The sequence below is a fragment of the Neoarius graeffei genome, chromosome 1 (genome assembly GCF_027579695.1).
Source record: "Neoarius graeffei isolate fNeoGra1 chromosome 1, fNeoGra1.pri, whole genome shotgun sequence".
NCBI classification, from domain to species: Eukaryota; Metazoa; Chordata; class Actinopteri; order Siluriformes; family Ariidae; genus Neoarius; species Neoarius graeffei.
In genome coordinates, this window is record NC_083569.1 from 36520153 (window position 1) to 36545412 (window position 25260).

Sequence of the window (25260 nt, forward strand, 5' to 3'; positions counted from 1 at the left end):
TTTATCTACTTTTAGGACTTGTGTGAAAATCTGATGATGTTTTAGGTCATATCTATGCAGAAATATAGAAAATTCTAAAAGGTTCACAAACTTTCAAGCACCACTGTATACAATCCAACTCTACATACAGCCACTTTAATAGGAACACCTATACATCTCATTCGTGCACTTATCCAAATCAGCCAATCATGTGGCAGCGGCGCAATGCATAAAATCATGTGGATATAAGTCAAGAGCGTCAGTTTGACTTCACATCAAACATGTGTATGGTGAAAATTTTGATCTCAATGACTTTGACCAGGGGCGGCACAGTGGTGTAATGGTTAGCACTATCGCCTCACAGCAAGAAGGTTCTGGGCTCGAGCCCAGTGGCCGACGGGGGCTTTTCTGTATGGAGTTTGCATGTTCTCCCTGTGTGCGTGGGTTTTCTCCACAGTCTAACTGGCTACTCTAAATTAGGCTTGGAGAGGGATGGGCCCCACCAATTTAAAAAAATAAAATCCCTATTAAAACAATCAGAGGACGAAGACAACGACATTGACCATGGCCTCACAACAATCTTGAATTTCACTCATACCCCTTTTTGACCAACAGGGAACGGGTTCTTGAACCAATTCCATTCCTGCTTCTTTGAAACCTTGGTGCCAGCTAGCAAACCGGCCCACGTTTTCACCAGTTTTAAGTGGAACCACTGCACTCAAGGATGCGTCATGAACTGAGGGCGTTACACAACACACAAAAAGAGTAAACAGTAGTCGGATGGCAGAGCACATTGATTACCTGTCAGCTTTTGTTCTGTTCTTGCAGATATTGTTGGGGTTTTTTCCCCCCTGAAGATGCATCTTTTTCCCATTGTGTTCTCCACTGCTGCGCTCAGCTTCCTCTCCAAACTAATGACATGCCCAATGATGTCATCACGGTTCGCGCTGGAAATTTTGGTTCCAGCTACCGTAGGAACCAAGTTTTCAGGTTCGGAACCAGTTTATCTCATCTCATTATCTCTAGCCGCTTTATCCTGTCCTACAGGGTCGCAGGCAAGCTGGAGCCTATCCCAACTGACTACGGGCGAAAGGCGGGGTACACCCTGGACAAGTCGCCAGGTCATCACAGGGCTGACACATAGACACAGACAACCATTCACACCTACGGTCAATTTAGAGTCACCAGTTAACCTAACCTGCATGTCTTTGGACTGTGGGGGAAACCGGAGCACCTGGAGGAAACCCACGCGGACATGGGGAGAACATGCAAACTCCGCACAGAAAGGCCCTCGCTGGCCACAGGGCTCGAACCCGGACCTTCTTGCTGTGAGGCGACAGCGCTAACCACTACACCACCGTGCCGCCCCTGAACCAGTTTATTTTTGGTCAAAATGCTCTGAACAGTTAAAAATTTGTTGTGCGAACAAAAACGGAACCCGTTCCCTGTTGGTTGAGAAGGGGTATTAGAATGGTGTGAAGTGAGCAGTGGTTTTGCTGGTAGAACAGCCAGGACTGAGTTTCCCCAAAGATCATTGTTAAATGGTAGGGCGAGCAGCACAATGACCACTCTCTCTCCTAGTTAAGATGCTCTTAGTGTTAAGAGGCTTTTGGGAAACCCGCCCCCAGATTGGGTCAAGCTGACAGGAAACTGACAGTAACTCAAATAACAACTCTTTACAATCATGGTGAGCAGACAAGCATCTCAGAACGCTACAACAGCAGAAGACCACATCGGGTTTCTACCAGTGTCCCATGTCAGCTGGGCACAGACTCACTGAAATTGGAAAAATGTCGCATGATTGATCGCTGCATAATTACAGGAACGAGCAGAGAGGAACAGGTGTTCCTGTTAAAGTGACCAGTATATTGTATGACGAATGATGTGCATTTAACCTTCATCCTACCAAGTGGGGTCCATCTGGACCCCGCACCTATATGTTTGTTTGCCATTTTAAAAATATGTGACATACTGCCTCACCGTTTTATGAATTTGTCAGAATTTATGTCTTAATTAAAACACTAAAGCACCGGAAGATCAGCTTTTTGCATTGGGAAGGTATAATTAATTTGTTACTGGGGTCCAACCGGACCCCAGAGTAAAGTTTATCTGTCTTTCATTTTATAATTGAATAGCACACTGAAAGTTAACTTCTTTTATTTCTTTTATGTTCCATAATGAAACTACCAAGGCATTCCTTCTTGGGGTCCGTGTGGACCCCACTGCTGCAATAAGCACAGGCTGCAAAACAAAAGCCCTAAATTATTTTACAATTACTTTTTTGTTTTAAATTCTGTAAGAAAAGACCTAAGTTGTAATCCAGAATGTTTTACAGCTGCATGAGCTGCAAAAATCATGTATATAATGCCAATTTTTTTTTGTGGCGCTATAATTTGCTACATGTATGCTAGTTATTGCAATATTATTGCATTTATAATACATCATTGATATTCAGCCATAGTGGATTTTGTTCTTCAATAAAGTTGTCTGTTTGCTGCATTGAATTGGTTCTTACTGCATTGATTTCAAGGTATTCCCTCCTGGGGTCCATACGGACCCCGCCTGGTAGTTTGTGTATGTAAAATTGGCTGGTAGGATGAAGGTTAAGTGTATTCTTTATGCCTTGGGCCCTTTAGTGTATTGCTGTTATTAATACAAGATGTTCTGAACAAAACTTATCTGGTGATTTTGTCTTTATAAGCTTTAATTTTAAAGAAAAGTATTGGGGTCCAAACGGACCCCACATGGTAAGATTAAGGTGTAAAATAGCATGGTAGGATGAGGGTTAAAGTAGCCCAAAAAAGTAGTTCAAACTGAATCAGTCACACTTATAAAAAAAAAAAAAAAAAGTTACATAACAATAGTGAGGGGCACAATTGTTACATGAGCTGTATTTATATATTTAAAAAAAAAAAAAAAAAACACGCTTGGAAAAATACTTTTACAGAAGCAAAACAAAATATCCAGGTCATGTGGGAGAGCCTCTCAAGCTTCTGTGTATACATATACAAAATCACCAAGCTGTACCTTTGCATTCTGCCTGCCTGTATATGCACAGTTTAAGCTTTAAATATAGTAACGCGTCACTGTTACCACAGCGACACCGGTGAGGTGTAAGCCAGCTGAAAGCTGTAGGAGTGTTAAATGATGAATTACTGCTCGAGAAAAATCTGCTCACACCCAACCCAAGAGCTGTTCACGAACCAGAACGCGCCTATATTTCAGCTTCGTGATGTTTGTTAAATTGAAAATACTTTACTTTGAGGATGTTCTCCAAGACGTAGAGCTGTTGAGCGGCGTTGTGAATGCGGATGGAGCCGCCACCGATCTCGCAGCCGTTCAGCACCAAGTCGTAGTGTTGGCCACGCACCTGAGGAATATATTGGAAAAAGGATGGATTAAATTAAAAAGTGTGTGGATAAAACACAAAAACGGAGGAGGTGACAAAAATCAGCCATTATCAACACTCACGGGCGCCAACCGTGCTAAAGTGGTGCTGGTTTGAATCATTCTCATTTCCCCATGAGGAATGGGATAATTCAGAGCCTTTTAGGTTAGATTTATGTAAATAACACGGTCTCTGTGGAAATTTGGGTTTCTAGGATCACAATTTTAATATAATTGTTTACAGTATATCCAGTTATCACTGTACATGCAGGACAGTGTGTGTTATATGGATACGAGTGTTTTATTGGGAAATACACCACTGGGATTTTTCATACGAGCTACATCTGGGCCATGGAGAAACAAAGCCGTGACATAAATCTCTTTTTTTTTTTCGCGGTCCGGTTTCCATTAAATCCTGCGCTCTGATTGGCTGGCGAGCGGGTCCGTGCCCTACAATATAGACCCCAGTTACGGACCTCTGGTGACTCGCTCGTTCACATAGTAGCAATTTTTGTCAACATTTATTTTCGCATTTCTCAGGAGAACAGCATTAATGTTACAGCTTGGATAGCGATAACGACAGTCTTCGCAGCGAAAGCGAGTTTTACTACCCTGAGGAAGACAAAAGAAAAGATTTCAGGAGAAAGCTAAAAACCTGTAACTGCTGCCAACGCCGAACAAAAACATGGCTGAATCCTGAATGACTCAATTTTGTATAAATAAGGGACTACATAAGCGGCAAAATGTAGTCTTTTTCCTGCCATGGAAGTGCACTTGTATACCGAGGAGGAAGCCATTTGCATTACAGCCGTGAATGAGGATTCAAAATGGCGGCTCGGCTCGGTTTTCCCTTTCGGGCGCTCTCGTTTTCTGTTAGAATTTGGTAAAGGAAAAAAATAAATATATTATTTACCAGCTTAAGGTCGGTCCGTATAGTGAAATACCGTGACCTCGGCCCACAGGGCCTCGCTCAGTACTTTCAAGACCTCGGTCATGGCATTTCACCATACAGACCTCCCAGCTGGTAAATTTTATATAAAAAGTCACTTGTGAGGAAATCGATGCGTTGTTTTGATAAATTTGCGTCCTTTTTGTTTGTGAATGTGTCTATATAATAAAAAGAAAACCACACGTTGGCTTGAAGATATGAAGTTTATCTTCTTGTGTTAAAAAACGTCTTTAAATAATATTGGCTGGCTTTTTTTTGTGGTATATCGGATATATTCCATTCAGCTAGCGTGATATTGAATTAATCGAAGACGAGTAGCTGAATTGAATACATCTGATATACCATGAAAAAAATCCAGCCAATATTATTATTATTATTATTATTATTATTATTCACACACAATCTTTTCGGGCGTTCAACGTGTCTTTCTCTTTCAAAATTCTCTCAAAATCTTCCGTATTTAACGAAGCAAACCTGGCAGCCATATCTGTTTACAAATGGTCACAGTCGCTCGCTAGCGCAGATATTTTATGTCTCCGACGTGTGACATCATGCTGTCTTGATGACCGTGCAATATCGTAAACCATATTCAACGCTCATTCTCCATTGGGTAGAGTGACATAATACACGTAGGATAAGCGATATACTAACAATACTGCAAGCTATCGAACCAAATGAATGAAACCCGCTAGATGGGAATAGAATACATGTATTTATTCAATCGAAGAAGTGTCCTGTATGTATAATAGTTCACGCCGATGATGTCACTCCCAGTGTTTTCCCAATGGCAAACCGGTTCAAATTAAAATCCTTTTGATTAACTTGCTTTTTTTTTTGTGTGTGTGTGCGTGTGTGTCCATATAATATAAAGAACATTACACAGCGGCGCGAAGATATGGCGCTTATCTTCTTGTGTTGAAAATATATAAATATACACCCGGAGATAAACTTCATATCTTCGCACGACTGTTTCCTGTAATGGCTATATCACCACATATTCTGTGGTGTAGCACTGCACCTGTCATAGAGGAAATAAAGTGTGGAAGTGCAGTGCACCTTATGGGGCTGGGTGTAGAGGAGGTGGGCATCCTCGGGCATGGGTGCGGTGAAGGGGTGGTGCGCGGATTCCAGTTGCTCCGGCTCATCCTCTTTCGGTAAGAAGAGGGGAAAGTCCACCACCCACAGGAAGTGGAAGACTGAAGGGTCACGTACAGGCACACCGCGAGCCTCCAACAGCTCAGCACACTGCAATCTCAGTTTCCCTAGAAGTGGACGCTATGAGAAAAATAAATAAATAAATAAATAAATAAATAAATCGCTAGAGTGCATACCTCCGCTAAGCCACATATTCAGATTTGCATCAAAATTGAATTAATTGCTCCTTGGCCCACATTTCCTCAGAATTATCAAAATCCGTTCATTACTTTTTGAATTACATTGGGAACGGACAAACAAACACAAAAAAAAGGCGAAAACATAACCTCCTCCAAAATAGCTAGAGGAAGTTAAAAAAAAAAGTAAACTGTGGCATCAGACACAAAAATATTGAAAGAAAAACAATTTTTGTCCTTGTATCTTAAGCCTACTGTATTCATGGTTTTCAAAGTGGGTTCCAGTGGCAAGTGAAGCATAGCTAGAAGATCCAGGATTTTTTTTAATTTTTATTTTGTTAACTATAAGCATGTTTGAGCTGCTTCCTTTTGGTATTCGTTTAAAATAATCAGAGAGCATTATTAAATAACAATGCTTTTTTTTTTAAATCAGAGCTGCCAATTTACAGCAAAGCAGCATGAAGTCAAGTTTATGTTTACAGCGCTTTTAACAATATACACTGTCGCAAAGCAGCTTTACAGAATTTTAATGACTTTAAACATGAGCTAATTTTATCCCTAATCGATCCCCAATGAGCAAGCCTGTGGCGACGGTGGCAAGGAAAAACTCCCTCAGACGACATGGGGAAGAAACCTCGAGAGGAACCGGACTCCAAAGGGAACCCATCCTCACTTTTACTTTCCTAAAGTAAAAGCAGACTGAAGGCTGAACAGGGAAAAAAAAGTTGAACAGAGATCGACTTTATACAAATATAGCAAAGCGGCATGAAATGGTGACGACCGAAGGGAGCGAGGGACAGAAGTACAAGGAATTGAAATTGTTTGTAGGAATAATGATTTGGGGTCAAAATGAGCAAGAGGTCTCTCTTTTTTTTTAATATTCGTTTTTAAATTGATGGTTGGGAACACATTCTGTGGCCACACTGCTCTAGCTGGCAACCCTCAGGAAAAAAAAAAAAAAAACCATGGTAAGTAGTGGAGGAAATTAAAGACAAGAACGCTAGTGACTAATGTAGAGCAATTTGAGCAGTGCAAGGTACAGAAGAGATCCTGATGTGACTGCAGGACTGAACCAGACTCGAAAGGGAACCCCTCCTCATTTGGGTAGCATGATCAGAAATGACGCTTTTCTATAACTGTATCCTATATGGTCAAAAAAGTGCAATTGTGCAACCAGGAAATTCGTTCTAGTTTTGCAAAGTCTTTTTTGTTGAAATTATCAACCGGTTACTGAAGCGATACCTGTTCTCGAGGGATGGATTTTGTTTCGTGGTTTGGCGGAATTTGCTTTATACGGTACTAGTCAGGACTTTACACTGCCGGCTGTCTTTTCATGAGGTCAAAGCAAAGTGTGACGCAGAAATAAGCTACTAAATATGGATATTTTACTTGTTCAAAATGTTAATGAGGACAAATACTGAATAAAGAACAAAAGTTGAGAAATTTCAAAAACAATTACATTTTTTAAATTATTCGTTTTTCAGTTTGCCATTGTTCTTTTGTGAATTAAAGGGCAACAGAAGTCATTTTTAAACTTGCGTTATTTCTTAACGTGTTCTTCAATTACGTTGTGGGTTTTAGTAACCTTGTATCGTGACTCGTATCGGCAACTAATCGCAATTAAATATCATCCTTATCGGCCTGTTCGGTTTTTCGCCGTGTTGAATTTAGTTCGGTTGGTCCACGGCAGGCGGCACGGTGGTGTAGTGGTTAGCGCTGTTGCCTCACAGCAAGAAGGTCCGGGTTCGAGCCCCGTGGCCGGCGAGGGCCTTTCTGTGCGGAGTTTGCATGTTCTCCCCGTGTCCGCGTGGGTTTCCTCCGGGTGCTCCGGTTTCCCCCACAGTTCAAAGACATGCAGGTTAGGTTAACTGGTGACTCTAAATTGACCGTAGGTGTGAATGTGAGTGTGAATGGTTGTCTGTGTCTATGTGTCAGCCCTGTGATGACCTGGCGACTTGTCCAGGGTGTACCCCGCCTTTCGCCCGTAGTCAGCTGGGATAGGCTCCAGCTTGCCTGCGACCCTGTAGAAGGATAAAGCGGCTACAGATAATGAGATGAGATGAGATGGTCCACGGCAGGCGTCGCTTATCCACGTGATTTTCACCAGACTTGTGCGAGACTTTGAAACGTGACGTGTCAGCCAGGTGTCAGCGCTGCCATTTTGAAAACTGTTTTCCAAACGAAGTATTGCACAAAAACGAGTTTAAATGATGATTACCGCCTACTTTTTTCAAACTTTCCTGATTGCTGTCAAAACAAACACAACTTCTGGCTTCGAAAGAGTCTTTTGACCATCCCTGTGTCCGAAATCGCTCCCTTCTCACTATATAGTGAGGACGGCATTTTGTAGTGCTGTCCGGAACCTTAGTGAGGATTATTTACACCCTATACAGTATAGTGCACTCAAAGTATCCCACAATGCATCACGAAAAGTAGCGTACAACGATGGTCACTAACCAAAGCGATAGATCCCATCATGCATTGCGGTCGCGCTGAAAGAAATCAAATTAAAAGTCTCAGATTTGACTGAATAAAAGGCAGCGGCAAAGAAGAAAGTATTCAGCCTTGATTTTAAAAGAACTGAAAGACTTCGTATTGATTAATGTGGGAAATGCGCTCAGTATAATACGGATTTATCACAAAAACACGCGTGTTTATTATTTTTGAAAACCCACCAGCCGACTGATCTGGCACATTTTAATTGTGCGACAGTAATGACGCAAATACCAGCATGACGGACAAGTGTCCGAAAGCTTTTTTTTTTTTTTTCATTTTACTGATGAGCTCATTATAGTCCTCTATATAGTAATTCCCTCTATAGGGAGTAGCGAACAAGTGAGCGATTTCGGACACAGGGTTGGTCACTTTAATTTGCGCTGTAGGTTTTACTTCCGTCCTGCGACGTCTCGCACAGGTCTCAACGGATCTCGTTTACGGCCATTGCTTTGACATGTGGACTGATATATTCCATAGCGTATTTCAAACACTCAGAACTTGCTCTAGCAGCGACAAAATAGCTGTCAGAAATGCATTCCTATAATTAATAAAATGACAGAATTTTGATCATTAAAAAAAATTTGCCTTCAGTTCTCCTTTAAGTGGAACAATATTCAATCTTTCTTCGTTTTCTATACAGTTTATATCTTATCCACTGCAGGTCACGGGTGAGCTGGAGCCAATCCCAGCTGACACTGATCCAGAGGTGGGGTACACCCTGGACAGGTCTCCAATCTAATTACTGGGCTAAAACCTGCACATTATTTAATGTAAATGCTTTAAAAAAAAAAAAAACCCGTTACACGCCATTACATTTCGTTTCAGTGTTGACTATCCATGTACGGTAACATCAAAATACTGGTTAAGGATTTTTAGCCAGCGCTGCAGTTACCTCCTGAACTAGTAATTTCTCTCCAACTAGAAAGTTAAACGAAACCAAACACTGCTGAATAATAATACCAATAATACATGTGAGAGTCATACTCTAAGGTTGAAGTGAATTACCAAGCGTATGGCATTTCTAACTGTGCAGCTGCACTTGGATGCTCTAATGAAGCTAAATGGAAGGGTATCATTATGGCTCCATGATGAGCGTGTGTAATCATGTGTGTCGTACACACCACCCGCTCCTGGGCTCCGGCAGCAATGAGGAGCAGGTCTCCAGCGTTGGCGCTCGTCTTTAACAGCAGCTGCAGCCTTGTTGCGTCCGGCAGCAAGCGACCGAGAGGAGATTTGATGGATCCCTCTGCTCGAACCAGCATGCAGTCCACCTCCTACACAGCAAAGCACATAAACAAACAGGACAGGGCAGCATTTACCAGCTGCTCACCAGCATTTCTGAAAGATCTGGACAACAAAATTAATAGTTTGAGGATCAGGTTTAGTTTGATCGCATTAGTTTTAAGAGTGCTTAGGGTTTTTTTTTGGGGGGGGAATACATATTTACTTTTTATTGCAATATAACAAATTAAAACTTTTCGAGGTCAACAGGAACAGAACAGTCTTTTTCCAGTCATCATGTCAGCGTGTGCCGCAGTGGCTCAGACAACGTTTTTTTTTTGAAAGTTATCATGACTTTAGCCATCAAAGGTTTGTGACATTTTGGATCATTCATTTTGTCAGACAGCATGAAGACAATTAACGTCAAAAGCCATCAGATTAAAATGCAAATTGTGATTAGTTGGCAAGCGATATACTTGAATTATGTAGTGTAAAAAGTCTCTTTTCTGGGAGAGCGCACACAAAAGGAGGGGTTTGTGACTTGTGGGTTTTCAAGGACGTTTCATTCCGAGATGCTGGGTTTTTTTCCCCCTCACCCGCCTGATGACCTACAGACAAACCGGAGGAGTATTTGCTTTTAAATGAAGCTGTGGAGAGTTTAACTTTCTTTATTCCTTTTTTTTTTAAATCTACTTTTCCCATGTATCATAAAAATGCAATAAATCTGACAAGACCTTTCCTTTTGGGGTTGATTTACTTTTAATTAACTAAGACTCCTTATACAATTTTTATTTCACTTCATTCGTCTCAGATCTCTGTGGACTTGAAAAACAGCAAGGCAGCAGCCCTCTGGTTCAACCACATCAGACCACGTTATGCTCTTCAAGACTGCATGAACTTTATTTGGTAGTAGAGTACAAGCTGAAGAATGCATCATGGCCTGCTGTCACGCAAGCAACAGGAACATTAACAGTATTAAGTGAGGTGGTGTCTCACCAGGATCCGAGTGGAAGCAAAGGTGAGACTTGGGCATAAACAAGAAGCAGAAGTAATGGACATCGGTTAGTTACTGCTTTTATTGGGCATTATGGGAAAAATAAACTGGCAAAGTGGCAGCCTACCTTCCATTTCCTACCATTATCATCATGGGCATTATACACTGAACAAAAATATAAACGCAGCGGTCCATATTTTATGAAATACAAATGTTCAGATAGAAATTCATTTTCATTTTTATTTTCTATGTGCCCGAGCCCAGTCCAGACGAGAACGTCGTCGCCCAGCAGTCAGGTCCAATCCTCGATGAGGTCTACGTGCATGGAGGCCAGCTTCTCTGAGTCGGTTTCTCACAGTTTGACTGCTGACCCTGCGATTGTGTCTCCCCATGGTCTCATCTGCGGTCCGTGTTGCAGTCCGGCACCGATCACGCAGGTGGGTCAGACGGATATGCCGGTCTTGTGCTGGAGTGGTGACACATGGCCTGCGTGCATGTAGCATGTTGTCTGTGGTGCCATGCTGCTGAAATCGTCGTCGGAGGCTGACTATTGTGGAATAGCACCCCCAATTGATGCCCTACAGCTATGATGGACATTCCAGCCTGCAGCATGCCAATGGCTCGTTCCCGGTTGATTCTGGTCATCTGTGGCATCTTGACATTTGAACATTTTTGTCATTTTAGGGTGGCCTTTTATTGGCCCCACATAAAGGATGGTCATGACATGCATTACTCAGTGAAATTTTTGTCTGCAATGGTCGCACCCGACTGGATCATGGATTATCTCAAGTCTGGGCACTGCTGAGAACTTGAGTAGAGGGACTTTTTTTTTTCAAAAAATGTTTACTGGTATGCTATACTATCATTTGATGTGGGCAGAAAAAAAAATCAGTATCGGATGTACAAAATAAATAAAATCTTTAGGTGCTGCGTTTATATTTTTGTTCAGTGTAAATATACTGCACCTGTTCGGGTACGTCATTTTCACGCTAACCTACTGCACATAAATTCAGACTCGTGCTACAGTCAAATCAGCCTTCTTTGCTTTGGATTTTCAAATTAATTGTTGGTTTTAAAGCAAATACACAGAACCTTTTATTTTGAAACATTTCTTTTTTAAAGATATTTTTTGGGGCTTTTTTCACCTTTATTGGATAGGACAGTGTAGAGACAGGAAATGAGCGGGAGAGAGAGATGGGGAGGGATCGGGAAATGACCTCGGGTCGGAATCGAACCCAGGTCCCCGGATTTATGGTATGGCACCTTATCCACCTGAGCCACAACGCCCCCGAAACACATTTCTGAGTGGATAGTATCTCCATCCTTGACTCTTGTATGCTGCATAAATGGGAATAAAAATATTTATTTTTTTTCATGGTCTGGTTTCCATCAAATCCTGCGCTCTGATTGGCTGGCGATACGGACCTCTGGCGACTCGCTCGTTCACAACAACAAACATAGTAGCAATTTTTGTCAACATTTATTTTCGCATTTCTCAGGAGAATAGCATTAATTTTACAGCATGGACAGCGATAACGACAGTGTTCACAGCGAAAGCGAGTTTTACTACCCTGAGGAAGAAGAAATAAAATAAAACATTTCAGGAGAAAGCTAAAAACCTCTAACTGTCGCTAACGCCGAGCAAAAACATGGCTGAATCCTGAATGACTCAATTTTGTATAAATAGGGGACTACATAGGCGGCAAAATGTAGTTTTTTTCCTGCCATGGAAGTGCACTTGTATACCGAGGAGGAAGCCATTTGCATTACAGCCGTGAATGAGGATTCAAAATGGCGGCTTGGCTCGGTTTTCCCTTTCGGGCGCTCTTGTTTTCTGTTAGAATTTGGTAAAGAAAAAAAATAAGGGTGTACCCTGCCTTTCGCCCGTAGTCAGCTGGGATAGGCTTCAGCTTGCCTGCAACCCTGTAGAACAGGATAAAGCGGCTAGAGATGAGATGAAAAATAAATATACATGTTATTTACCAGCTTAAGGTCGGTCTGTATGGTGAAATACCGTGATCTCAGCCTCGAATACTGACCTCGGCCCAGAGGGCCTCGCTCAGTACTTTCAAGACCTCCGTCACGGTATTTCACCATACAGACCGACCTTAAGCTGGTAAATAACATATACAGGTAGTCGTCGACTTACGACTGCGTTTGGTTACGACTGACCGGTCGTAAACCGATCTGGTCATAAGTCGGCCTATGTTAAATGAACGTAAGTATATTGTGATGTGTAATGATATTGTAATCATCTTAAAGTCTTATTTTATCAACATTTTCTTATTTCATTACCTTGGCTCATTATTTGATTCAAGTCAAACACTGCATTCTACACTGTGTACAATACAATTCGTTTAATATGTGCAAAACAAAAAATACGAAATACAGGTGTGAAAAATAGAAAACATTTTAGTTTGAAACATACCAAAATACAAATGTAAAACATAGCACAATACAAAACTTAGTGATCGCTGGCATCACTGGTGCTTGGCTGTGGGTCGTCTACGTCGTCATCAGCTGTTGCAGCGCTCGGGCTGGCGGGAGCATTTGCTCGTTTCATAAACCAGGAGCTGGGGCGGAAACTGTATGACGGAGTGCGCGAGGGAGCGCGAGAGAGACTGCGCATGTGCCTGGAGCTGGGGCGGAAACTGTTGTACGTGGTGAGAGGCGCTGCTGGGAGCTAGGGCGGAAACTGTCGTACGCTCAGCTAGGAAACACTTGCCAGTCATAACCAGACGGTCGTAAAGTCGATCGGTCATAAGTCGCATAGGTCATAAGTCGACGACTACCTGTATATATTTTCAAGAGTTAAAATCGACCGCAAAGTTGGCATTCGAGTTGCCCCGCTGAGCCAGCCAGCCCTGAGTGCATGATGTCACAGCAGTAACCGGTTTTAAGGCCGAAGCCTTTTACAGCTATAGACTAAAGTCATATAAATAAAAATTTATGGTGAAAGTAAGAAATAGCGTTACTGACTTGCTTAACTAAAACTGATTTGACTTCATTGATTGTGGGTTGACTCTCATTAAAACAGGATAGGTGTTATAACTTGTGCAGCATACATGTACATGCATGCATTTTCACTGATAAAACATAAAAGGCTCATTAAATAATCAGATGAACTGAGACAATCACATTCTGAAGCAAATTAAATAATCTTATACCGCTAACTTAAACACACAATACAAGTTACATGGATTAATCTAAATGCAGGTAAACAACGTGGTGTTTTTGTTTTGTTTTTTAATTCAAATGAGGGTCGGAGCTGACCCGTCTGTGTTCTCGCTTCTTGAAGGCCGATCATTTTGAAACATTCAGTTCTCCGTTCATTCACTTCTTCCATGTAAGGGCGAGATGGCAGCAATATCCAGTTTAGAAATCAGATGGCTGCTCCACTCATTCTCTCCATACTGAGTACTCCGCCATTACTGCTCGACTCAGGCAATTACTAAAACCCAGGATGGAACGGAACGTCACCAGTTTTAGCAACAACCGCGGGTAGGTCACTGCCCGAGCAATATGTCCCGTTCCGTCCCGGGTTTTACCAACAACCCTCAGCTCACGCTCTGGGAGAACTGGTGCAACTGAACTCGCTTTAAAAAAATAAAATAAAAACTTTACTTTTCTTGTAGTTTTCTTTTTCTTTAATTGTTGGTACTGCACACTCTTTCAATATGGGCTTATAGCCAACGCTCCTCAACAGATCAGAGGTCTCGTACGAGTCTTCAGTAAAATGTGCAGAGCAGAGGAGAGACCACTTCGTAGGCGCCCAATGTGCCCGTGAACTTCTTGCAAAACGCGTCCAAATCTTTGCAGTTTGAACATTCTTGGGCCAATGAATGCAACGTAAATCCACCTTCTGTCATGTTGCTGCACCCGCCAGCAACACATCTACGTGGCATGGCGATAAATTAGCTCAAAACGGAGGATCGGAGTCGCAGTCAGCTCTGTGTTTTAGTATAGCGGAAATGGCGACGAGACCGATAGACTTCCTGCTGTGACATCACGGACGTCAAGGTCATTCACTCAGATCGCTACCTATATGAATCACTTTAATCGTAAAAATTACTATATTAGATTTATTATTAATGCTTAAAACTATTCCTGTGCCATTCTTGAGGTCTCAAGGCGTTTATAAACGAAAGTGAGGCCATGGCTCTGCGTATATGCTTTAAGCTTTGGGTCCCAAGCCATTTCATGACACAAAGAGTTTCAGGAATGGAGGTGTGCTTTCGAGGGAGTCTGCAGCAGGAGTTAGGGGAAATGAGCAAATTGACCGGGCACGCCCGCTTCTTATTAACGAATGCTGAGCAGAGCTGAACCGTGCTGCTGAAATGCTGCAAAGTTTACTAAGCGTGGGCATGGATGAAAACGAATGCTCACCAGTCGTCGCTCAGTCTTTCAATAACGTGCTGCTTTTTGTTTAGTTCATGCGAGGTACTCGAGAAGTCTGTGTAACCCATGGAAATGAAAAGCGACGGTACACCTTGTGACAGACTGCAGAGAGAAATATCTGTGACAGTGAGTGGGTAAGATGAAACAGACACTGTAGCTGCTGTAGATCAATGACTGCGACTCAGCACTTAACCTCACAGAAGATGGCAAATATACAGCTAAGATTTCTGAAGATAATGTCTTTGCTAGATGAGCAATATAGGACACAGTAACACACTAGACATTTTTATTCTATTATTTTTATGGTTACACAATTGAAAGTACCCATGGATTTCACTTACGGTGTCCTTTCCCCTCACTCACTTCTTCCAGCTCGTCCTACTTATGTGTGTGGGGTCGCTGCTATGTGGACCCTATTGATCCAGGTTGTATTCATTGGAGCAGAGTTTTACGCCGGATGCCCTTCCTGCCACAACCCTCCCATTTCTGGGCTTGGGAAATAACTATTCACACTCACACCTATGGACAATTTGGAGCCACCGATTAGCCTAACCTGCATGTCTTTGGACTGTGCAGGAAACCGGAGCACCCGGAGGAAACCCACGCAGGTATGGGTTTGCAAACTCCACACAAAAAGGCCCCCGTCGGCCGCTGGGCTTGAACCCAGAACTTTCTTGCCGTGAGACGACAGTGCGAACCACTACACCACCGTGCCGCCCATCCTGTGACTCCTCCCTGAACCACTGACATTAGCAGCTCTAAGGCAGTTACAACCCCGATTCCAAAAAAGTTGGGACAAAGTACAAATTGTGAATAAAAACGGAATGCAATGATGTGGAAGTTTCAAAATTCCATATTTTATTCAGAATAGAACATAGATGACATATCAAATGTTTAAACTGAGAAAATGTATCATTTAAAGAGAAAAATTAGGTGATTTTAAAGTTCATGACAACAACACATCTCAAAAAAGTTGGGACAAGGCCATGTTTACCACTGTGAGACATCCCCTTTTCTCTTTACAACAGTCTGTAAACGTCTGGGGACTGAGGAGACAAGTTGCTCAAGTTTAGGGATAGGAATGTTAACCCATTCTTGTCTAATGTAGGATTCTAGTTGCTCAACTGTCTTAGGTCTTTTTTGTCGTATCTTCCGTTTTATGATGCGCCAAATGTTTTCTATGGGTGAAAGATCTGGACTGCAGGCTGGCCAGTTCAGTACCCGGACCCTTCTTCTACGCAGCCATGATGCTGTAATTGATGCAGTATGTGGTTTGGCATTGTCATGTTGGAAAATGCAAGGTCTTCCCTGAAAGAGACGTCATCTGGATGGGAGCATATGTTGCTCTAGAACCTGGATATACCTTTCAGCATTGATGGTGTCTTTCCAGATGTGTAAGCTGCCCATGCCACATGCACTAATGCAACCCCATACCATCAGAGATGCAGGCTTCTGAACTGAGCGCTGATGATAACTCGGGTCGTCCTTCTCCTCTTTAGTCCGAATGACACGGCGTCTCTGATTTTCCATAAAGAACTTCAAATTTTGATTCGTCTGACCACAGAACAGTTTTCCACTTTGCCACAGTCCATTTTAAATGAGCCTTGGCCCAGAGAAGACGTCTGCACTTCTGGATCATGTTTAGATACGGCTTCTTCTTTGAACTATAGAGTTTTAGCTGGCAACGGCGGATGGCACGGTGAATTGTGTTCACAGATAATGTTCTCTGGAAATATTCCTGAGCCCATTTTGTGATTTCCAATACAGAAGCATGCCTGTATGTGATGCAGTGCCGTCTAAGGGCCCGAAGATCACGGGCACCCAGTATGGTTTTCCGGCCTTGACCCTTACGCACAGAGATTCTTCCAGGTTCTCTGAATCTTTTGATGATATTATGCACTGTAGATGATGATATGTTCAAACTCTTTGCAATTTTACACTGTCGAACTCCTTTCTGATATTGCTCCACTATTTGTCGGCGCAGAATTAGGGGGATTGGTGATCCTCTTCCCATCTTTACTTCTGAGAGCCGCTGCCACTCCAAGATGCTCTTTTTATACCCAGTCATGTTAATGACCTATTGCCAATTGACCTAATGAGTTGCAATTTGGTCCTCCAGCTGTTCCTTTTTTGTACCTTTAACTTTTCCAGCCTCTTATTGCCCCTGTCCCAACTTTTTTGAGATGTGTTGCTGTCATGAAATTTCAAATGAGCCAATATTTGGCATGAAATTTCAAAATGTCTCACTTTCGACATTTGATATGTTGTCTATGTTTTATTGTGAATATAATATCAGTTTTTGAGATTTGCAAATTATTGCATTCCGTTTTTATTTACAATTTGTACTTTGTCCCAACTTTTTTGGAATCGGGGTTGTATAAAACTGAACTGAGTCTACTTTGAGGTTTTATAAAATGATCCTGGAGTCCTTTGATACTTCACCATGCATAGACCCAAGGTTATTACTGGACCATATGTACACAGTGGTCAAAATTTTTCTTCATTCAAAGACACTTCATGTCTTAAAGTAAATGATGGATGTCGTTTCTCTTTAATTAGCTGAATGGTTCTTGACAATCTATATGTTGTTGAATAGGGCTAGTTACTGTATTTTTATTATTTACATATTAAGGCTGCAAGAAATTGCACTAATTAACTTCCGACAGGGCCCAGCTGTTAATTGAAAAGCGTTCCATGTGACAACCTCATGAAGCTGGTTAAGATAATGCCAGTAGTGTGCAAAGCGTCATCGAGGTAAACACTGGCTACTTTGAAGAATCTAAAATAGGAAACATGTTTTGTTGTTTTTTTTTTTTTTAGTTTTCCACATAATCCCATACATGTTCCAGATGTTATTTCATAGTTCTGATGTCTTCAGTATTGTTCTACAATGTAGAAAATAGTCAAAATACAGAAAAACCTATGACTGTCCAATCTTTGGATTGGTACTGGAAGTATATTATGCCACGCTCACAACCCGCCGTGAGTGTTTTGGATACGCATGGGTCGCAGGGTTTGGTAGCTCGCAGCTGTGCCGCAGGGTCGCGGTGCACCCGGGGGAAAGTTTGGGGGAGGAGTACGGGCAAAGTACTTGTCAAGTACAGGTTGCACACCTGACTTCCTCGAGGCTTGGGAAAAAATTGCGCCGTTAGCCTGTGGAAAGCGTATGGGTTGTTTTACAATCAGGGTACAAAGTTTGTGTCACAGGGGTCCAAAATTCAAATTGATTCAAACTGGTTCTTGTACCAGTTTTTAAGTGAAGGACAAGTTAAAGAACAGATTTCAGGTAATTTTTTGACATGTGTATGGTAGTTTTGTGTAATCTGCTGTAAGATAAAGAATATTAAGTGTAGCTTTAAGCAGGGCTGGGAGAAACAAATGAAGTGATTCACGGAGAGGACTTTTTTTTTTGACAATTCAGAATCCACTACTTCCATAGTGCTTTTAAATATAAGGCTGTAAGCTTTGTGTTAGTTGTCTCTAATATTTAGGTCCCAATATCTTGACCACATTTTAGGATGAAAGTAATCATTTTAGATATGTTATTTTATATTGAAAAATTAGCTCTCTCGGAGAGGACATTTTTTTGACACAATTACATACTAATTTGATCAAAATAGTCTGAAAACTTACTGGCATTCAACATTAAAACTTAACTATGTTTCCAATGATATGAAACCAAATATTTGTTTTATGGTATAAACAATGATTTAAGTGCATCCCTTTTGGAGCTACCTGTGGTCAAAAAAGCACTTTTTCTAAATGACACGAGTAATTTTGCTAAATATGACATATTGCCATACATTCACCAAAAATAATGTTATCAGCAAATTTTTTTTTGCATGGTAAATAGAGCTATCACAGGGCTACAATAAACAACCAAGTTTATTTACAACCCCGATTCCAAAAAAGTTGGGACAAAGTACAAATTGTAAATAAAAACGGAATGCAATAATTTACAAATCTCAAAAACTGATATTGCATTCACAATAGAACATAGACAACATATCAAATGTCGAAAGTGAGACATTTTGAAATTTCATGCCAAATATTGGCTCATTTGAAATTTCATGACAGCAACATATCTCAAAAAAGATGGGACAGGGGCAATAAGAGGCTGGAAAAGTTAAAGGTAAAAAAAAGGAACAGCTGGAGGACCAAATTGCAACTCATTAGGTCAATTGGCAATAGGTCATTAACATGACTAGGTATAAAAAAGAGCATATTGGAGTGGCAGCGGCTCTCAGAAGTAAAGATGGGAAGAGGATCACCAATCCCCCTAATTCTGCGCCGACAAATAGTGGAGCAATATCAGAAAGGAGTTCGACAGTGTAAAATTGCAAAGAGTTTGAGCATATCATCATCTACAGTGCATAATATCATCAAAAGATTCAGAGAATCTGGAAGAATCTCTGTGCGTAAGGGTCAAGGCCGGAAAACCATACTGGGTGCCCGTGATCTTCGGGCCCTTAGACGGCACTGCATCACATACAGGCATGCTTCTGTATTGGAAATCACAAAATGGGCTCAGGAATATTTCCAGAGAACATTATCTGTGAACACAATTCACCGTGCCATCCGCCGTTGCCAGCTAAAACTCTATAGTTCAAAGAAGAAGCCGTATCTAAACATGATCCAGAAGCGCAGACGTCTTCTCTGGGCCAAGGCTTATTTAAAATGGACTGTGGCAAAGTGGAAAACTGTTCTGTGGTCAGACGAATCAAAATTTGAAGTTCTTTATGGGAATCAGGGACGCCGTGTCATTCGGACTAAAGAGAAGAAGGACGACCCAAGTTATCATCAGCGCTCAGTTCAGAAGCCTGCATCTCTGATGGTATGGGGTTGCATTAGTGCGTGTGGCATGGGCAGCTTACACATCTGGAAAATCACCATCAATGCTGAAAGGTATATCCAGGTTCTAGAGCAACATATGCTCCCATCCAGACCACGTCTCTTTCAGGGAAGACCTTGCATTTTCCAACATGACAATGCCAAACCACATACTGCATCAATTACAGCATCATGGCTGCGTAGAAGAAGGGTCCGGGTACTGAACTGGCCAGCCTGCAGTCCAGATCTTTCACCCATAGAAAACATTTGGCGCATCATAAAACGGAAGATACGACAAAAAAGACCTAAGACAGTTGAGCAACTAGAATCCTACATTAGACAAGAATGGGTTAACATTCCTATCCCTAAACTTGAGCAACTTGTCTCCTCAGTCCCCAGACGTTTACAGACTGTTGTAAAGAGAAAAGGGGATGTCTCACAGTGGGAAACATGGCCTTGTCCCAACTTTGAGATGTTGTTGTCATGTAATTTAAAATCACCTAATTTTTCTCTTTAAATTATACATTTTCTCAGTTTAAACATTTGATATGTCATCTATGTTCTATTCTGAATAAAATATGGAATTTTGAAACTTCCACATCATTGCATTCCGTTTTTATTTACAATTTGTACTTTGTCCCAACTTTTTTGGAATCGGGGTTGTAGTCAAGCCTTTTGATATTGAAGATAAGTGTTAAATGTGATTTTTAGCTTGCGTACCCTGATTGTAAAACAACCCGTATATCTGATGCACGTGATCAGTGCGTGTGACTTGCATTTTACCAGTTTCCTGCGCTACGAGTACGGGCCGCACTTGTGAAGCATGTGTGATGCACGTGATTAGCACGTGACAATCACTCATGGCTTGCGTGTGACGCAAGCCAGGAGTGGGTATAAAACCAGCGTGTTGGCAGCATTCTGCAACTGTCTTTCGGCTGAAGAACAACATCGCTTCATGCTGCTCCTCAGCTTCTACCATCTGCTGATAAGGGTCCAACTCCCTCAGTCGTTGCGGCGGTATGGTGACAGCCATCTTCTTCCCTTCTACAATGCTACATGATGGGTTCCTTGGTTCCTCCCCAATATATATACCCAGAGTCTTGCCCCTCATGTCGCGTGCATGACACACATGGGGGTAGAAAGTGAGATGTACTTCTGTCTTGTGGGCTGCACAAATAGCAAGTGTGTGCGTCACTCGTGCGTCTTATGGTCATGACAACAAGCCCCTACTAGCCGCACTGCTGACTTGGTTCAGGCGTACTAAAGGAGTGCGGGTCCCATATGTAGTGTATGCATTCTTGATTTGTCGCAAGACATGTAGAATTTGCACGTGCAGGACCAAAAGTCTCCGCGACCTTCTACGGCGCTGAACACGTGCAAGTGTCGCGCAAGTCTCAAGCATGGTTTCACCAAATTTTTTTTTTTTTATCATAGCAGCAGGTACGGCGGGTTATGAGTGAGCCTTTAAGGAGATGAATATGACGTATAATAAAATATAAATCTACATACCAAAAATTGAGTTAATTGGCCAAATTGGAACTCATTCTACAATCCACATCATTAAAAACTACTCCATTTAAAACAGGAGAAACCTGCTAGAAGTGATCTGATGGTTTTAGTTTCAGTCTAACTCTTACACATTCATTCTCATTAAGTCCAGAAATGCTGTGAAGTACAGAGTGAGTGCAATGTGGCAAACTGCAAACTCCAGTATTGGCTGTGTAGTAAAAGTGATTGGTGTGTACGCGAGCCCCACATTTGTTGGCACATGAAGAAATGCTATTCTGAGTTCCTTGTTCCATATATTCCTACCTCAGCACTGTTCAATTCCCAATTCTGATTGGTCAGAAGATTATACAGTGCTGACCGTAAATGAGTGCACCCCCTTTGAAACGAAACATTTTAAACAATATCTCAATGAACACAAAGAAACAATTTCCAAAATGTTGACATGTTTAACTTATAACGTGAAAGTAAGGTTAATAATATAACTTAGATTACACATTTTTCAGTTTTACTCAAATTAGGGTGGTGCAAAAATGAGTAACCCCCACAACAAAAACTACTACATCTAGTACTTTGTATGGCCTCCATGATTTTTAATGACAGCACCAAGTCTTCTAGGCATGGAATGAACAAGTTGGTGACATTTTGCAACATCAATCTTTTTCCATTCTTCAACAATGACCTCTTTTAGTGACTGGATGCTGGATGGAGAGTGATGCTCAAGTTGTCTCTTCAGAATTCCCCGAAGAAAATAATTTCTTTACACCACAAAGGTGAAGGCTACAAGAAGATCAGCAAAACTTTACTTATCAGTCAGAATACTGTAGCAAAAGTGGTACAAAAATTTAATAAAGATGGAACTGCAACCATCTCACAGAGAAAATCGGCATGCAAGTTCACTGCAGTTATCTAAAGTAGTAGAAAGCCAAACTGGGGTGACTATTTCCCGTGACACAATACGGCGTACACTGCAGAGGAATGGCATGCATGGGTGCCGTCCACGAAAGAAGCCTCTCCTAAAGCCCAGGCACAAAAAAGCCCACCTAGAGTTTGCCAGGGCCCACGCTGACAAAGATGAAGACTACTGGGACTCTATACTCTGGATTGATGAGACCAAGATAAATGTTTTTGGAACTGACGGCTTCAAAACTGTATGGCGTCGCAAAGGTGAGGAATACAAAGAAAACTGCATGGTGCCTACAGTGAAACATGGTGGTGGCAGTGTCCTTATGTGGGGCTGCATGAGTGCTGCTGGTGTCGGGGAGCTGCATTTCATTGATGGCATCATGAATTCACAGATGTATTGCTGTATACTGAAAGAGAAGATGCTACCATCACTCCGTGCTCTTGGTCGTTGTGCACTTTTCCAACATGACTAAACACACATCTAAGGCCACTGTTGGATTTCTGAAGAAGAACAGGGTGAAAGTGATTCAGTGGCCGAGTATGTCTCCTGATCTGAACCCAATCGAACACCTATGGGGAATTCTGAAGAGACAAGTTGAGCATCACTCTCCATCCAGCATCCAGTCACTAAAAGAGGTCGTTGTTGAAGAATGGAAAAAGATTGATGTTGCAAAATGTCCCCAACTTGTTCATTCCATGCCTAGAAGACTTGGTGCTGTCATTAAAAATCATGGAGGCCATACAAAGTACTAGATGTCGTAGTTTTTGTTGTGGGGTGTACTCATTTTTGCACCACCCTAATTTGAGTAAAACTGAAAAATGTGTAATCTAAGTTATATTATTAACCTTACTTTCACGTTATAAGTTAAACAGATGTTCTATTAAACTTTATCTTGTCAACATTTTGGAAATTGTTTGTGTTCATTGAGATATTGTTTAAAATGTTACTTCTCAAAGGGGGTGTACTCATTTACGCTCAGCACTGGACATGAGCAAGTTCCAGTCCACTTATTTGACTGGACAAGCAACATTCCAAAAGCGCTGATCTTTAGTACAACAGCTCTGGTACATTTCACTGTTTCGAGCACTCCACCTGTTTGTTTTTGCGACATATTCTAATTCTAGCAGTAGTTCCTGACCCTGAAACCATTCCTACATTTACTCCAGGATGTCAGCCAGGCGTATCCAGCTGTGGCTTCTTCTTTGTGCCGTCTATTTTCACTGAGTGTGTGATATTTCATCATTTGAGTGTGTGAACAATGCCGCTTGTGTTGCTGCTGCTTCTGCATGGTATAAACCAGCCTCCTCTGGATCACATCAGGTTGCATCACGCCACACCAGCGTGGATTAATTTCGTGCAGCAACGAGGTATTGTAAAGATATATCGTGTGACAATACACTGTGATACAAATTTATATGACGATTAGAACTGATGAAATAAAAAATGAATTGTGATTATCATCAGGCTGTGTAATCTCTTAGTTTTATCTCGAAGTTAATGCGTTGTTAAGACAGCACAAGTTGCAATAACATACAAAAGCGGGCGTGTACTGTATACGGCTTCACCTTAGGTGGAAGTAAAACCGCTCTAATGCTGTAAAATATTATATAATCATTCACACACAAAACAGATTTAAAACGGGAAAGAGCTGTTGTGTGATTGATCGTACAAATAGATTTAACAAGAAACCTGAGCTCTCTTTTTACACACTGCTGAAAGCTAAACAACATAGAAGCAAATTGAGCTAATACAAAGGTTCATAAAAGTTTATTAAAGCTAGACGGCCTTTCAATTTTATAAAATCGGTGAAAGTTAGTTCCCTCTGAAATTTGGTCATTGTGATATATGTTTATTTCTGTAACATCTCACAAAATATCAGGCCATTCCGTGGCCGGGAAGTTATTTAATTTGAGGCGATTCCTGAGCAAATAATGTGCATGAAATCACTCGCTTCGTGCAGTCAAGCAGACAGAGGAAGTCCGTGTGCGCATGCGCAGGTTTACCTTCTTCTTTTGGGTTTTACGGCAGCTGGCTTCCACAGCGTTGCATTACTGCCATCTACAGGTTTACCTTCACCGTGCACTGACCGTTCCATCATTCTGTCGCTAAACGAACAGCTGATCACACCGAGGTGCTCGCTGAGCGCCGATATTTATTAGTTTGGTCCTGCGTTTCCTTTCCTTCGCAGCATAACGTCTTTTCTTCTCACTTTCCGTTCCGGTAGTCGGCCTTTCACGTTGCATTTGTATCCTCCATTTTTCTCTCCTGTTTCAAATTTGTATCCCACAATGCCTTGTGCGAACAGGGAAAGCCCACCACGTAATGCATGGCATAGTATCTTGTATTGGGTCATGGTGAAGCAGGAAAAAATAGCAGAGAATTCAGAGCCACATGGCTCTGAAGTCATTAACTGTTCTATTAAAAAAAAATCTAATAAAATTGGAAGTCTGTAATTCGAATTCCGTAGCTTCCAGTTCACAAAACAAAAATAACTGGGTGTCAGGGAAAATTCTTTTTATGACCTAGACTTGAAAAATCTGAAAGGCAGTCTACCTTTAAGATAAGGCCTATTTGTGATTAACATTTTTCATTTTTATGAAAATGAATATTTTAGTGAACAGGCCATTATATTTTACTCCAACCTTTACAAATATGGGTAAATAATTGTTGGTTATTAAGAAAATGAAGCAAAAGGTTTTTTTTTTTAATTTAACAAAAGGAATATTTAAAGTTGATTAAAAATAGGAAAATAAAAGGTTGCATTTTTGGGGGGATAATAATTTTCTTCATTTAATATTTTTTCAGAAATATAGTGGGGGAAAATTGAGTCATCAACTCGATATCGTGAGTTCAGTGACTTGTTACATGCCGAATAAAAAAAAAAAAAAAAAAAACACCACTTCCCACTAGACTGGTAAGTCAGTGCAACAAGAACCCCCCCCCCCCCCCGCCCAGTGCATGAAACCCCACTCTAAATTTTCCTAAGTTTAATTGGTTGGCATGGAAATATGGAAAAGAAAAAAAAAAAAAAAATCACAGAAATCCCAAAAGGCACAATTCACTCCTCTAGTCACTTAACAGAAGTGTGAGGTTTCGTGAAAATAGCTTTTGAGTTACGCTCCAGAAACTAAAATGTTTACAGACGGACAGACAGAGCGATAGCTATATCGCCTCGCATTATGTGTTGGGGAGATAAAAATAATGTTCATATCTATTTATTTATGGGGTGGCACGGTGGTGCAATGCAGTGTTTCCCAACCAC

The 25260-nt window shown here is 41.4% G+C and overlaps 1 protein-coding gene across 3 annotated transcripts in view; it reads right to left on the bottom strand.

Annotated features, from left to right (window-relative positions):
- Positions 1-25260, bottom strand: part of dars2 (aspartyl-tRNA synthetase 2, mitochondrial) — a 119081-nt gene that overhangs the window by 2484 nt on the left and 91337 nt on the right. For all 3 annotated transcript variants that reach the window (XM_060931251.1, XM_060931242.1, XM_060931233.1), the window contains 3 exons: positions 9264-9416; positions 5372-5590; positions 3239-3349 (listed from right to left, as the gene is read on the bottom strand). In XM_060931251.1, the coding sequence (XP_060787234.1) occupies positions 3239-3349; positions 5372-5590; positions 9264-9416 (483 nt within the window). The remainder of the gene's footprint in view (positions 1-3238; positions 3350-5371; positions 5591-9263; positions 9417-25260) is intronic.